Genomic DNA, 14,008 nt, shown 5'->3' on the forward strand with positions numbered 1-14,008 from the left:
CACCAGGTTCGATAAGAGGAAATTGCAAAAACTGGAGGGCGAGGCTGAGGACGACATAGAAGGTAGCTAATAAATATTAATGAGGTTTCGCCTCCCGCCAATCGGGCCCGGGGAGAACCTTCTCCCGGCTCATTGGAGCCCCGCCCCCTCATAAATATGTAGCCGGTACCGCCCGCCGCGCACTGCCCCGCCCTCTACTCTTCTCCCTCGCAACGGACTCTCCCTTCAAACGGGAAACAAGATGGCGGCGGCAGGTCCGAGTACTCGGGCCTCTTCCGCGGCGGCAGCGGCAGCTCTGAGTCGGCGGGGCCGACGGGGCCGCTGTGACGAGATGGCGGCAGCCAAGACTGGGGCCCCGGGCGCGGCCTCTGGTCCCGCGTTGCTGGTGTTGCCGCCGCCGCTGCTGCAACCGCCGCCACCGCCGCGGCCGGAGGAGTCGGGCTGCGCCGGGTGTCTGGAGACCCTGGGCGAAGCGGCGGCCCTGCCGTGCGGCCACTCGCTGTGCCGAGGCTGCGCCCAGCGCGCCGCCGACGCAGCGGGCCCCGGTTGCCCGCGCTGCCGTGCCCGCGGCCCGGGTTGGGCCCGCCGTCGGGCCCGCGACGACGGCCAGGCCGACGCGGAGGTGCAGAGCGAGCGCGCCCGCCGCGGCCAGCCGGAGCGCTGCCGCCAGCGCCGGGACGGGGGCGCGGCCGCCGCGGGGTCCAGGCCGGAGCAGGAGCCGCGCGCCGCGGCCACGGAGCCAGGTGGAGCTTTCCCTCCTCCCTTTGGGGGTCTGGAGCGAGGCCGAGCGCGCCCGGCCTGGCCTGGTTGGGGGGTGGAGGGTCCCAGGCCGTGCTCGAGCGGCTGTGTAGAGTTCGCGTGGGGTTGGAACTGGGCTCTGTCCAGGCACATCTGTTTCTGAATTTTGAACTTCAGAATGAAGTACGGGCACGATGGATTTGGAGGGGCAGTGAGGGGATCTCGCGCCTTACGGAAGTTAGAAGTTTGGAGGGAAACAGCATTCTTGGAACAAGTTAGGGCCAGGTTGGAATGGTGTGTGGGAGAAGGGTTCCTAACTTTGCAGGAGCCCTGGAGGATCAGAGAAGTGCTTGGTTTCGTGTTGGGTGAAGAGCTTGGGGTCGAACTGCGTGTAGAGAAGTGGCTCCTGGGCCTAAATGGATTAGTGAGAGGTATGGAGTATCCGGAGTTAAGGGGGCGGGTTGAATTTGAGGATGTGAAGAGAGCTTTTCAGACTAGAGTGTGGAGTGGGTTGAGAGAATGAACTCACAAGCGCAATTTTCACAAAATCTTGACAGAGCCTCGCACATCGGGGTTATTTATATTTATAATTAATAACTCCAAAAATGAATAGGCTGTCCAGTAGTGCTCGACAAAAACAAAAAAACCAAAAACAAAACAACAACAAAACTGGGTGGGGGTTAAGTTTCGTAAATGGAGATTGGTTGGCAGGGGCTGCTTCTGTCTCCATGGCTGTGTAGGTTTCCTGCTATCGTCCTGGTAGTTAAAAGTTGCGGGACTGTTGCTTTCAACTTCTTTGCCTTTCGATACCTCCCACAGCCTGCCCCTCTGGTGCTGAGCTTGACGTTGAAAGTGCCCTGTAAAAACACAAAACAGAACTGTGTGTAACTTAGGACTCCGACACATCCAGTCAACACAACATCTATGTTCTTTGATAAAAAAATGCTTACCTAGGAGGAGATTTCCAAGAAACATAATTAGGAAAGGCCAGATATTTGCACCTTTTGTGTTGGGAATTCTGCCATTTTTTTTTTTTTTTTCCAGTAGGGAAAAGGAAGCGTTGCTTGTGTATGAAAGTGCAGTCTCTAGAAACTACAGTTTCCGGAATGCAGTTCTGTTTTGATTAAAGCAGACACCTGCCACTGTCCTAGGATACCTTCCTTTTATTTCTTTGTCTTACTTGGCTATATTCCTTATTTTTCCTTTTAAGTTTCACAACATCCTTATGAGAGAGGTACTTTTATTTCCATTTTAGAGATGAAATTGAGGCCCAGAGAGGTTAAGTAAGTTGCCGAAGGGTGAACCCAATTCTATCTGATCCTTGTTCAGAGTAGGTGAGAAGGCCTCCCCAAACGTCATCTAATTTGTGGGTGCTGAGTGATGATCTCATATGCTCTTTAGTTTGCTTCAAGTTCTGAGATTATGGTAAAAATTTCTCTGGTCTTCCTACTAGTACTATTGATTATATGGTCAAATAAGATAGAGATGTCTGTTCTCATTTATAAAGTCTGGACTCCTCTGTGAAATATCAGTTCTGGACTTTGATTCTTGAGAAGGAGTATGGCTTGATAATTTGTGCAAACTTTTTCTGATGAAAAAATTTGTCATAAAGTGTATCAGTGATTAAGGAAAATTATATAAAATGAGATTCCAAATTAGGATCTATTGAATTACTGAGTATCCACCAATTACTTATATGTTTATATGAGGACTGTGATGAAAAATATTTTTCCTTAAATATTCTTGTCGGATCATTGAGTGTATATAATTACAGGCTTATTAAGTCAAATCATTATAGGAGAATATTGCTGAACAGGGTTTGCGAATTATCTTCTAGCTTCAGTGGGTTGTCTGGACTTGTTAGAGTTATATACAATTTTTTAATTTAGAATTTTAATATGCCGTGCATTCACATAATCCAAACACAAATGTAAGAAAGTGTACAATGGAAAGGTTCCTCCTATCCCTTTACTCATTTCCCACTGCCACCAAAGATTCTCATTTATTCTTCCACAGTTTCTTTATGCTTCTACATAAAAATTCAAATATATTTATTTTAGTTTTTGATCTTTTTACACAAAAGATTGTATATTGTATACATTGTTCTGTAACTTGCTTTTTTCCATATAAAGATACATGATGGAAAGCTTTTCATATCAGTATATAGAAGGTTTCTTTATTCTGCTTACAGCTGCAAGGAATTTCATTGAATGGCTATAACAATTAACTGTCTATTGGTAGACATTTAGGTTGTTTCCAATCTTTTGCTATTATAAAAAGTCAGTTATAAAATTGTTATATACATGTGTATGTGCATTCATATGGAGAGGTCACCTGTAGCTTTCACCAGATTCTCAAAGGGATGCAGAAAGAAAGCTAGGAACCATTGTTTTAACCCAGGTCTCTCATTCTACAGAAGAGAGAACTGAGGCCCAGAAGAGAGTAGAAAGTGACCAGCTAATGGTCATCATGAGTTAGTAGCAGATAAACAAGGACCAAAACAATAACCCATAAATAAGGGCTAAAACATAGCTTAATTCACAGTTAAATGCTCATGATGACTTGTAATAGGGAAAACTAAAAATACCAGTTTTATAAAAACTTACATTGTGTTTTTGAGTGGGAAACAGCAACAGAACTAGCAATTTTTTAGGTATATTCAGAAGTATATTGCTTAGCGGTTTTTTTGGGGCATAGTTAGGTTAATTGATAAAAAGAAAGGTCAGAATTCCTTTTTAATACTGGAAATTAAATTTTGTAGTAAATGCACTGGTGCTTAAGTGAAATTCTTATATACATATATTTTAATTTTGTGAAGCCCCATGGCTCTTTTGGAATTGAATTGTCTATAATAAGTATAAGAGTTTGTGCTTGTCAAAAATTTTGGTTGTGTTGGTGACATTTTTGGTTTTTACCAGTTTCCTGACAAGCTTTAAAATTCAGAACCTTAAGGACTCCTGTATAACATGTTTTGTTTTATTCTTCTATGCCTTGTCAGTTTGCTTTTGGATATAGCAAACTGTTGCACAGTTGACTTGTGCAACATTGTGTGAAGTCTACTTCAACTTTATGTTCCTTGAGGTTATAGCTCATCGCACATATTGACATAGTATTTGAACCATTTTGAGCAATATTCACAAGTATGTAATGAATGTTTGTGCTGGGCCAGGCACTGTTCTAGGTTCTTGGGAGACCTTAGTGAATGAAATGTTCAAAGATTTCTTCTTCTTGGAGCTTATATACTAAATTTAGAGGCAGTCTTGGTCCATTGATTAAAAATAAAAACTGTAGCACATGGGCATATATAGGTGCTTTTGCAACTGCATTTGACCCTTGAACAACAGGGGTTTGAACTGTGTGGGTTCCACTTATACATGGATTTTTTCAATGAATACATTATAGTGCTGTAAATGTATTTTCTCTTTCTTATGATTTTCCTAACATTTTCTTTTTTCTAGCTTAGTTTATTGTAAGAATAGAGTATATAATGCATATAACATACAAAATATGTGTTAATCAACAGTTTATATTATTAGTAAAGCATCCGGTCAACAAAGGGCTACAAGTCAAGTTTTTGGAAAGTCAGTAGTTACCGTAGATTTTCAACAGTGCTGAGGGTCGGTGCTCCTAACCCCTGTGTTGTTCAATGGTCATCTGTAAATTTTTTTTTTTTTTCAACGTTTATTCAGTTTTGGGACAGAGAGAGACAGAGCATGAACGGGGGAGGGGCAGAGAGAGAGGGAGACACAGAGTCGGAAACAGGCTCCAGGCTCTGAGCCATCAGCCCAGAGCCCGACGCGGGGCTCGAACTCCCGGACCGCGAGATCGTGACCTGGCTGAAGTTGGACGCTTAACCGACTGCGCCACCCAGGCGCCCCTCAATGGTCATCTGTATATACAACAGCAATACTTAAGTGTCATTGATAATAATTAATGAATCTTAAGAATTAACTTAGTCTTTTGATATGAAATCAAGAGTGACCATTCTAAATCATACTGCTTCTGAAATTGAAACCAAGACCTTTTTAGGATAATTCTTTTTCTTCTACCCTGGGTAATAATTGAAGAGAAAAGCTACACAAAGGCCAATGAGTCCTTTTTATTTTTTTTATTTTTTTATTTTTTGGAGAGAGAGAACATGAGTCGGGGAGAGGGGCAGATGGACAGAGAGAGAGAATTCTGACACAGGTCTTGATCCCACAACCCTGCGATCATGACCTAAGCCAAAATCAAGAGTTAGACTCTCAACTGACTAAGCCACCCAGGAGCCCCACCAATGAATCTTTTAAATTGGCAGTTAAAACTTAAAAAAAAATTTTTAGTGTTAAAAGCGCGTTTCAAAAATTCAATAGTACCTCATTTATCCCATCCCTTTCATCACCCCTCAACCTCCCTGTTCACTTAGGGTTAACATTATACATTTAAAAAAAATCCTCTTTCTGTGACAAACAAGTAGTTCTGGTTTATTACTCAGTTGGCAGACAATGTTTGCTATGTGTGCAGCCTAAATTGCATTTAGGACTAATGAATAATGAAATCATGTGATTGTAGTGTAAAAGGATAAGAATTTCCCTCAACTGTAGGGATTTGTTGTAAAATGTATAAAATGACTCAACTTTTTATCCTTAATGACACGTACACATATTCCAGAATTTGAGAGTGTCCTTATGTGTTCTAATGCAGGAAACAATTCAGAATGAGATTACCTCGCCAACTAAACACTAATTACCATTAAAGGAATATCTGTATCCTATAGAATTCAGGGTTGAGCCTCAAGAATTTAGGAGGTATTTGGTTTTCTTCTTATCCACTTCCAAACTTCCAGTTAATCCGGACAATTGCCTACCCTTGAATTCATTTATATCTGAGGGGTTTTTTTGCTTTTTGTTTTTGTTTTTTTTTTTTTTTTGAGTGTAGGATACGGGATATGTTTGTCAAATGTCATCCCACTAATTCAATGAGCATTTTGGGGGCACATGCTCTGTAAGATAATACAGTAAAAAAGGGGAATAAGACATGGTCCCTGTTCTTTAAGATTCCACAGTCTGGTTGGAGAAACACCTTATCAAAAATATTACAAAGTAGTAAGTGAGGTAAATGCATAAAGCCAACAGAGTATAGGAATGGGATAACTAAGCATCTGGAGGAGAGCTGAGGAATTTGAGCTCTATGCTGAAAAGGTAGGAATTTACCAGGTGAGAGAGGAGGGGATGGCCATTCCAGGCAGAAGAACCTACATGCACAAAGGCATGAAGTCTCTTGGCATATTCAGGGACTGACAGGAAGTTAAATATAGATGGAATGTGGGACTGAAGTGGGAAAGAAGAGAAGGGACTGGGGAAGTTAGATCACAAAGGGCATGGTATGTCATGATAAAATAACTTGGGACTTTGTCCTATAGACAGTACAGAGCCCTTACAGATTTTTAAGTAATGACGTCATCATAATGATGTACTTTAGAAAGAATATTGGTTGGGGTATGGAGGAAAGACATGAATAGAAATGAAGAAGGGAGTCCAGTTAGGGGACTATTTTAGTAGTCCAGGCAGGAGATGAAGAGGGCCTGGACTAAAGCAGTGTCTGTGGGGATGTTTCCTTCCGTCATGCATTAATTTAGTAATCATTTGAGGGTCTTCTGTGTGCTAGACAATGGAACTGCATATAGAATAAAGCATGATTCTTTCTCTTTGAGTCAGCGTAGTTGGGAAGATTGGTGCACAAACATGCAACTGAAATGTGTAATAAATGCAATTATAATGGTAATGCAAGATATCATTGTAGAAGGCAGTAAGGAATATGTTAATGGGGCAAGTTAATGGAGCAGGATCTGGAGACAGATTGCCTGTGTTTGAATTCCAGCTCTGCCATTTATAGCTGTGTGCCATTGCGTAGGTTGCTTCAACTCTCTGTACCTTAGTTTCCTCATTTGCAAATGGGGATGGTAATAGCAAAATCATAATGTTGGTAAGACTAAATAATTAGTAGAATGCTTGGCATATAAAGAACTCAATGAAGAGCTTCCAGCTTGGATGGGTCAGAAATGGCTTCAGTGAAAGGCAGACACTTGACCCTGAGTATTCAGTAGGTGGATGGGGGGCAGGATGAAGATGAGGGAAACCGGTATATGCAGAAGTACAGGACTCTGAAATAACAAGGAGACTTCCAGGGATTGTAAGTAGGAGTGGTTGGAGCATAGACTACATGTGGGAGAGTGGGAGGAGATGGAATTCCAGAAATAAGCAGTTACTGAATAACAGTGGACTTTGAATGCCATGCTCAGGAGTGAGGATCCACTGAGGAATTTTAAAGAAGAGTTCCATCTTTGCATTTCAGAGTGATTACTCCTATGGGGTTAATGTAGCAAATGGATTGGAGAGCCCAGATTCTCTTTTAGCAAGAGGGCTAACTGAGATGAGAAGATGCTTTTGCTGCAAATATCCAGAAAACCTAGATGATATTGAACTAACAATTCTTTTAAAAGAATTCCTGAGCTTGCAGGAAAGACAGGAAAATCTCCAGGTTCTAGAAATAAAAATGGAACTAAAAACCAAAACTTTAGTAAGCTCATGTTATGTTGCCCTAGAGTGGGGGTGAAGGGGTGGAGTGAGGGGCTATTTCTGGTTTTCTATTCCTAGTGGATTGAGTTTTAACCACAGAAAAAGGAACCAAAACTAAGACTTGTGCATAAAACTGGGATTCTTGATGTGCATTCAGAGTGAAGGGGTGGGCAGAGAATAATCTTCCTACTGGTACAAGCCAGTAATAAGAAATTTTGTCTTGATTTACTTGGGCTCTATGCAGAGAGGAAATGGAGAAAAGAGCTTTCCTGAGAAATTGAAGCGCACGATGTATGCCTTGCTCATATTTGGGATCTGATTTTATATTATATGGTTTTAAGTATCACCATGCTGAGAAATTAATATAAAAGCTGCCTCCAAACTAGTGATATCCATGGATCACCTGGAGAAAGGAAAAAAAAGACTCTAAGAGGTACTCCCAACTCGCTCCAGAAGAGATTCTTTAAGAAGAGATAAGCCCAACCAAAGATGAACTTATAATTGAATGTGACACACGAGGAAACCATTTTCTAACATAAATGAGACTTAGTAGATATAACAAGCAAGGGGATTCTATCTCCAGGAACTGGGATAGTAGAATAGCAGCTTAAATGATAATTTAAATTGGCACATTTTAAGTGACTAAAGACATTAAAGAATTAATGGAAATCTCAAGAAGTGAGAAGGACATTATGAAACAGGTGCATTTAAAAAAAGAGCTAAACATAATGAAAAATATAGTCAGGGAGGTTAAAAAAAGCTCAGTGAATAAGGTAAGCACTAGTTTACACGGATGAAGAGAAAATCAGTAAGCTGGGAATTAGATATGTGGAAATCCTGAGGATGCAGAACAGTAGGATAAAGGAAAATCTGAAAGAGAGGTGAAGAGAAATGAAAGGTCAAGAAGACCCATCATCTAATAGTTACAGAAGGAGAAGAATAGAATGTGGGAGACATGGAATTTAAAGAGATGGTGACTTGAGAGTATTTTGGAATTAATAAGAAGACATGAATCCTTAGGTTTTAGAGTCATGAGGCCCTAGAAAGAATTAAATGAACAAAGCAAACAACCCCCACAACTAAACACATTGCAATGAAACTGTAGAACACCACAGGCACTTTAAAAAGCAACCAGAAAGGAAAAACAAAGGAGCAACAGACTGAGAGCAGACATCTTATAACCAAGAGAGGCCAGAAGAAAATGGAACAATGTCTTCTCAGTGTTGAGAGATCTGAATTTTGTATTCAGCTAAGTTATAATTCAAGAGTGAGGACAAAATAAAAATATTTTCAGATAAACAAAAATACAGAGAATTTACCACGCTGTTTCTGAAAGAACTATTATACTGAAGAATATACATCAGCAAGAAAGAAATGTAATGGGAAAAAATAGGATACAAGAAAACATGGTGAACAAAGAAATGGGTAGGTAAACTAAGTGAATATTGACTCTATAAAGCAAAAATAATTATGACTAATATGTGGGGGTTAAAACCAAAATGGGACTAAAATATCAGACAAGGATAAAATGTAAGCTGGGAGGGAAGGTGATCAGCATTGAAGAGTTCTAAGGTTCTATATATAGTTCAGGAGGATAGAGATATTGATTAACTTTAGGCTCTTGGTCAGATGCATATTAAAAATTTAAGGGTAACCACCAAAAGAAATGGAATGTAAATTTGATCTGCTGCATATATATAGAACCATACACCTCCCAAATTAGAGAATATACATTCTTTTATTTTTTTATTAAAAATTTTTTTTAACATTTATTTATTTTTGAGAGACAGAGTGTGAGCAGGGGAAGGGCACGAGAGAGAGAGTGAGAGCGAGAGAGAGAGAGAGAGAGAGAGAGAGAGAGAATCTGAAGCAGGCTCCAGGCTCTGAGCTGTCAGCACAGAGCCTGACATGGGGCTCGAACCCACAAACTGTGAGATTATGACCTGTGCCAAAGTTGGACGCCCAACTGACTGAGCCACCTAGGCACCCCAAGATTTTACATTCTTTTAAACAAATGTAGAACATGCACATAATTAGGCACAAAGAAAGTTTTAACAGATACCAAAGATTGCTATATAAACTGTTATCCCAGTACAATAAAATTAGAAATCAGTGACAAATATAACCAATCCCCCTCCCAGTCCATGTTTGGAAATTTAAAAAGCAGAAACAAACGTCTAAGTAATATATGGTGAAGAACAAAATCATGGAAATTGGAATATATTTAGAGTTGAGTAACAATGAGATAGTAAACAACTATCTCAGAATCTGTGGAGTATAACTAAAGCAAAACTAAGGAAAATTTAAGTGTCTGAATTATGTTTCATTAAATCTTAAGATGCCATCATTTGTAAGATGTGCTGTCATTTACCAAACAATGCTTTACTGTCACTCAGACTTTTTAACTTTGTACTTACTGAAAGAGTTCTTATAAATTTATTACAGATTTAACGTATCACTTGAGCATATATTTATAAAAGGAAGTAACGTGATGAATTAGAATATTCCTGTGACTTCATATTCAGAGCCTGATTCTTCTAAATCATAGAGGTTGTGTTTTTCTATGTAGTATTGTTTACTGTGTCATTGAGACCATTGGTGATACAGAATTTCTTATTTTTTTTTTCAATGTTTATTTATTTTTGGGACAGAGAGAGACAGAGCATGAACGGGGGAGGGGTAGAGAGAGAGGGAGACACAGAATCGGAAACAGGCTCCAGGCTCTGAGCCATCAGCCCAGAGCCCGACGTGGGGCTCGAACTCACGGACCGCGAGATCATGACCTGGCTGAAGTCGGACGCTTAACCGACTGCGCCACCCAGGCGCCCCACAGAATTTCTTAAAAGAGTGTTCCACAGCTCTAACATTTTTCTTTTCTTTTTAAGGAAAAGAACTTTTTAAATTTTAGTTAACACAGTGCAATATTGGTTTCAGGGGTAGAATTCAGTGATTCATCACTTAACATTTAGCACTCAGTGCTCATCACAATAAGTGCCCTCCTTAGTATACATCACCCATCTAGCCCATCTCCCACCTCCCTCCCTCTGTCAAATTCATAGTTTGTTTTCTATTATCTAACATTGTTCTTTAACACTGCTGACACCCATCATGTTTGGATGCTCATGCTTTTTTGAGCTTGCCAAATGGCATCAACAAAATGTTTTCAGATGAGATTTATAGTTCTTCCTCAGATGGCCTTTATAGGCTAATACTGAGGTTACAGTTGTCCAGTCACCAGGGATAACCACCAAATCATACAGTTTTTGGTGAGCTTACTCTTTAATTGTGTACATTTATACATAAATAAGCAATGACAGTGCCATCATCACTGCTGCCTGGCTGACTGATTATAAGACTTCAACTGTAAGAAACATCCCAATTTCAGAGATGTTAATATGAAGAAATGTAGGTCCTAGAACCTGTAAGATATTTGAGTTGAAGAAAGCCTAAACATTATTGAGTTAAGTGGTGAACCGAAATAGTTAGAGAAGTAATAACAGAGGGGCACCTGGGTGGCTCAGGTCGTGATCTCACGTTCATGAGTTCCAGCCCTGCACTGTCAGTGCAGAGCCTGCTTGGGATTCTCTTTCTTCCTCTGTCTCTACCCCTCCCCTGCTCATGCTCTCTCTGTCTCACTCCCTAAATAAATAAATAAACAAATATTTAAAAAAATAGATTAAACCCAAAGGAAGTAGAAGATAGGAAAGAATAAAAATAACAGAAATTAATGGAATAAAAAATAAACAGTGAAGAGGATTAATAAAGCCAAAATCTAATTCACTGAAGGTCATAATATGAGATTTATATTATGGGGGTGCCTGGGTGGCTCAGTCGGTTGAGTGTCTTAACTTCAGCTCAGGTCATGATCTCACAGTGTGTGAGTTTGAGTCCCGTGTCAGGCTCTGTGCTGACAGCTCAGAGCCTGGAGCCTGCTTCGCATTCTGTGTCTCCCTCTCTCTCTGCCCCTCCCCTGCTCATGCTCTGTCTCTCTCTGTCTCAAAAATAAATAAAAACATTTAAAAAAATTAAAAAAAGGTTTATATTATGGACAAATCTCTGGCAAGATTGGTCAAAGAAAAAGAAAAACAAGAAGGCATAAATGATATTAGGAATGCAACAGGGAATACAACTACAGATGTGATAAAGATATAAAAATCCCATAAATATAGAATATGGGCTTTATGCCATGAATTTGAAATATTGCATAAAATAGTTCACTTACTAAAAACTGCAATCTGTCACAGATTGCTTAAGAATAAATAGAAAATATGAACAGAAATGTAACTAAAAAAGAAAATGAATAGTAAAATCTATCCACTAAGTAATATGTAGATAAAATAAGCAAAATCCAGAATGTGGGAAACTGCAGGATACATGGCCCATTACCACAAATAATGTGAAGAAGAAGGAGGAAGAGGAAGAAGAGGAAGAGGAAGAGCAATAGAAGGGAAACCTGTAGATGAAAAGACATAACAAATTTAAGTGCGTGAATTTATTTGGATCCTGATTTGAAAAACTGTGTTAAAACATTTGATAGGAATTTGAACACTGTTTGGATGTTTGTTGATATTAAAGATTATGAAATGTTCAACGTGACAATAGTTACATATTTTGTAAGAGTCCTTCAAGAGAGATACTAAAATGTTCCCAGATAAGATGATTTGATGTCTGGGATTTGCTTCAAAATCATTCCTTCAAGGGGAGTGGGGAGAGGTAATGATTGGGGGAATAGATGAAATATGATTGGCAATGAATTGATTGTTGAGGCTGGGGGATGGATAGGTTGGGGTTTATTATACAGGTATCTGTAATATTTGGGACTTTTCTGTAATAAAAGGCAGAAGAGGGGCGCCTGGGTGGCACAGTCGGTTAAGCGTCCGACTTCAGCCAGGTCACGATCTTGCGGTCCGTGAGTTCGAGCCCCGCGTCGGGCTCTGGGCTGATGGCTCGGAGCCTGGACCCTGTTTCCGATTCTGTGTCTCCCTCTCTCTCTGCCCTTCCCCCATTCATGCTCTGCTCTCTCTGTCCCAAAAATAAATAAAAAACGTTGAAAAAAAATAAAAAAAAAAATAAAAGGCAGAAGAAAAATTCTATCTGCTTAGGATGCACCAGGCATAGGGTTTTACAGGTTACCCAAATATTGCAGGATGCAGACTATTCCAGGAAAGAAAAGTGTTTTCAGGTTCCTTTTGGAAGGCTTTTACAACTTGATATCAAAATCATACAAGGACAGCATAAGAAAGGAAAAATACAGACCAATCTCATGAATGTAGATTTAAGAAATCCAAAATGAAATATACACTAATCTAGTAGTGCATTAAAAAAAACCTCACAACCAAGTAGCATTTATTCCAGGAATAGGGGTTCAGTTTAACATTAAGAATCTAATGTAATTCAGTATACAGCATTAATGACCTAAAGGAAAGTAAAACCATATGATCATCTCAATAGATTCTTCAAAGAGCATTTGACAAGAATTTACCATTCATTCATTTAAAAAGCTAGAACACCTGGAATAGAGGGGAACTTTTTCTTTTTTAGTGGAACTTGTCAATAAGGATGATTAGTGAGTGGCCAAGAACACTCAAGACACATTGGAGCACATTGCTTTATCAAATATTAAGCTATTATAAAGCCGTATTAATTGAAACAGGTACTGGTGTCAGGATAGTTGGATAACCAGTGTTAAATAATTAAAAAGTCCAGGGGCACCTGGGTGGCTCAGTCGGTTGGGCGTCCGGCTTCGGCTCAGGTCATGATCTCATGGTTTGTGGATTCGAGTCCCGTGTCAGGCTCTGTGCTGACAGCTCAGAGCCTGGAGCCTGCTTCAAATTCCGTGTCTCCCTCTCTCTCTGCTCCTCCCCTGCTCGTGCTCTGTCTTTCTCTCTCTCAAAAATAAATAAACAGTAAAAAAAATTAAAATAATTAAAAAGTCCAAAAAATAAAGAGTTGAGTAACATGCCCTCATATATTTGAATTTGATAGATGACAGATGGCATTACAAATCAGTGGGGCAAAGATTTTCGTTTTCTTTTCTTTTTTTTTAAAATATAATTTATTGTCGAATTGGTTCCCATACAATACCCAGTGCTCATCCCAACAAGTGCCCTCCTCCCTGCCCATCTCCCACTTTCCCCTCTCCCCCAACCCCCCCTCTACCCTTACTTTGTTCTCAGTCCTTAAGAGTCTCTTATGGTTTGCCTCCCTCCCTCTCTGTAACTTTTTTCCCCCCTCCCTCATGGTCTTCTGTTAAGTTTCTCAAGATCCACATATGAATGAAAACATTATGGTATCTGTCTTTCTCTGCCTGGCTTATTTCACTTAGCATAATAACCTCCAGTTCCATCCACATTGCTGCAAATGGCCAGATTTCATTCTTTCTCATTGCCAAGTAGTATTCCATTGCATATATAAACCACATCTTCTTTATCCATTCATCAGTTGATGGACATTTAGGCTCTTTCCATAATTTGGCTATTGAAAGTGCTGCTATAAACATTGGGGTACATGGGCCCCTATGCATCAGCACTCCTGTATCCTTTGGGTAGATTCCTAGCAGTGCTATTTCTGGGTCATAAGGTAGTTCTATTTTTAATTTTTTGAGGAACCTCCACAGTGTTTTCCAGAGTGGCTGCACCAGTTTGCATTCCCACCAGCAGTGCAAGGGGGTTCCCGTTTCTCCACATCCTCTCCAGCATCTGTAGTCTCCTGAT

The 14,008-nt window shown here is 40.2% G+C and overlaps 1 protein-coding gene and 1 long non-coding RNA gene across 5 annotated transcripts in view; one reads left to right on the forward strand and one right to left on the reverse strand.

Annotated features, from left to right (window-relative positions):
• The first annotated feature begins 203 nt into the window (after nt 1-203).
• The window catches only part of RNF169 (ring finger protein 169), a 110,961-nt gene continuing 97,156 nt past the window's right edge, over nt 204-14,008 (forward strand). For all 4 annotated transcript variants that reach the window (XR_015241077.1, XR_015241079.1, XR_015241078.1 and 1 more), the window contains exon 1: nt 204-743. Coding sequence is in view for 1 of the 4 variants with exons in the window: in XM_086678313.1 (XP_086534439.1) it covers nt 242-743 (502 nt within the window). In the remaining 3 variants the exon portion in view is untranslated. The remainder of the gene's footprint in view (nt 744-14,008) is intronic.
• Nucleotides 1,337-14,008, reverse strand: part of LOC147576752 (uncharacterized) — a 42,729-nt gene continuing 30,057 nt past the window's right edge. The window contains exon 3 of the long non-coding RNA XR_015241081.1: nt 1,337-1,595. This is a non-coding gene — a long non-coding RNA (uncharacterized LOC147576752). The remainder of the gene's footprint in view (nt 1,596-14,008) is intronic.

The sequence above is a fragment of the Puma concolor genome, chromosome D1 (assembly GCF_028749965.1).
Source record: "Puma concolor isolate L17-30 chromosome D1, mPumCon1.1.hap2, whole genome shotgun sequence".
NCBI lineage: Eukaryota > Metazoa > Chordata > Mammalia > Carnivora > Felidae > Puma > Puma concolor.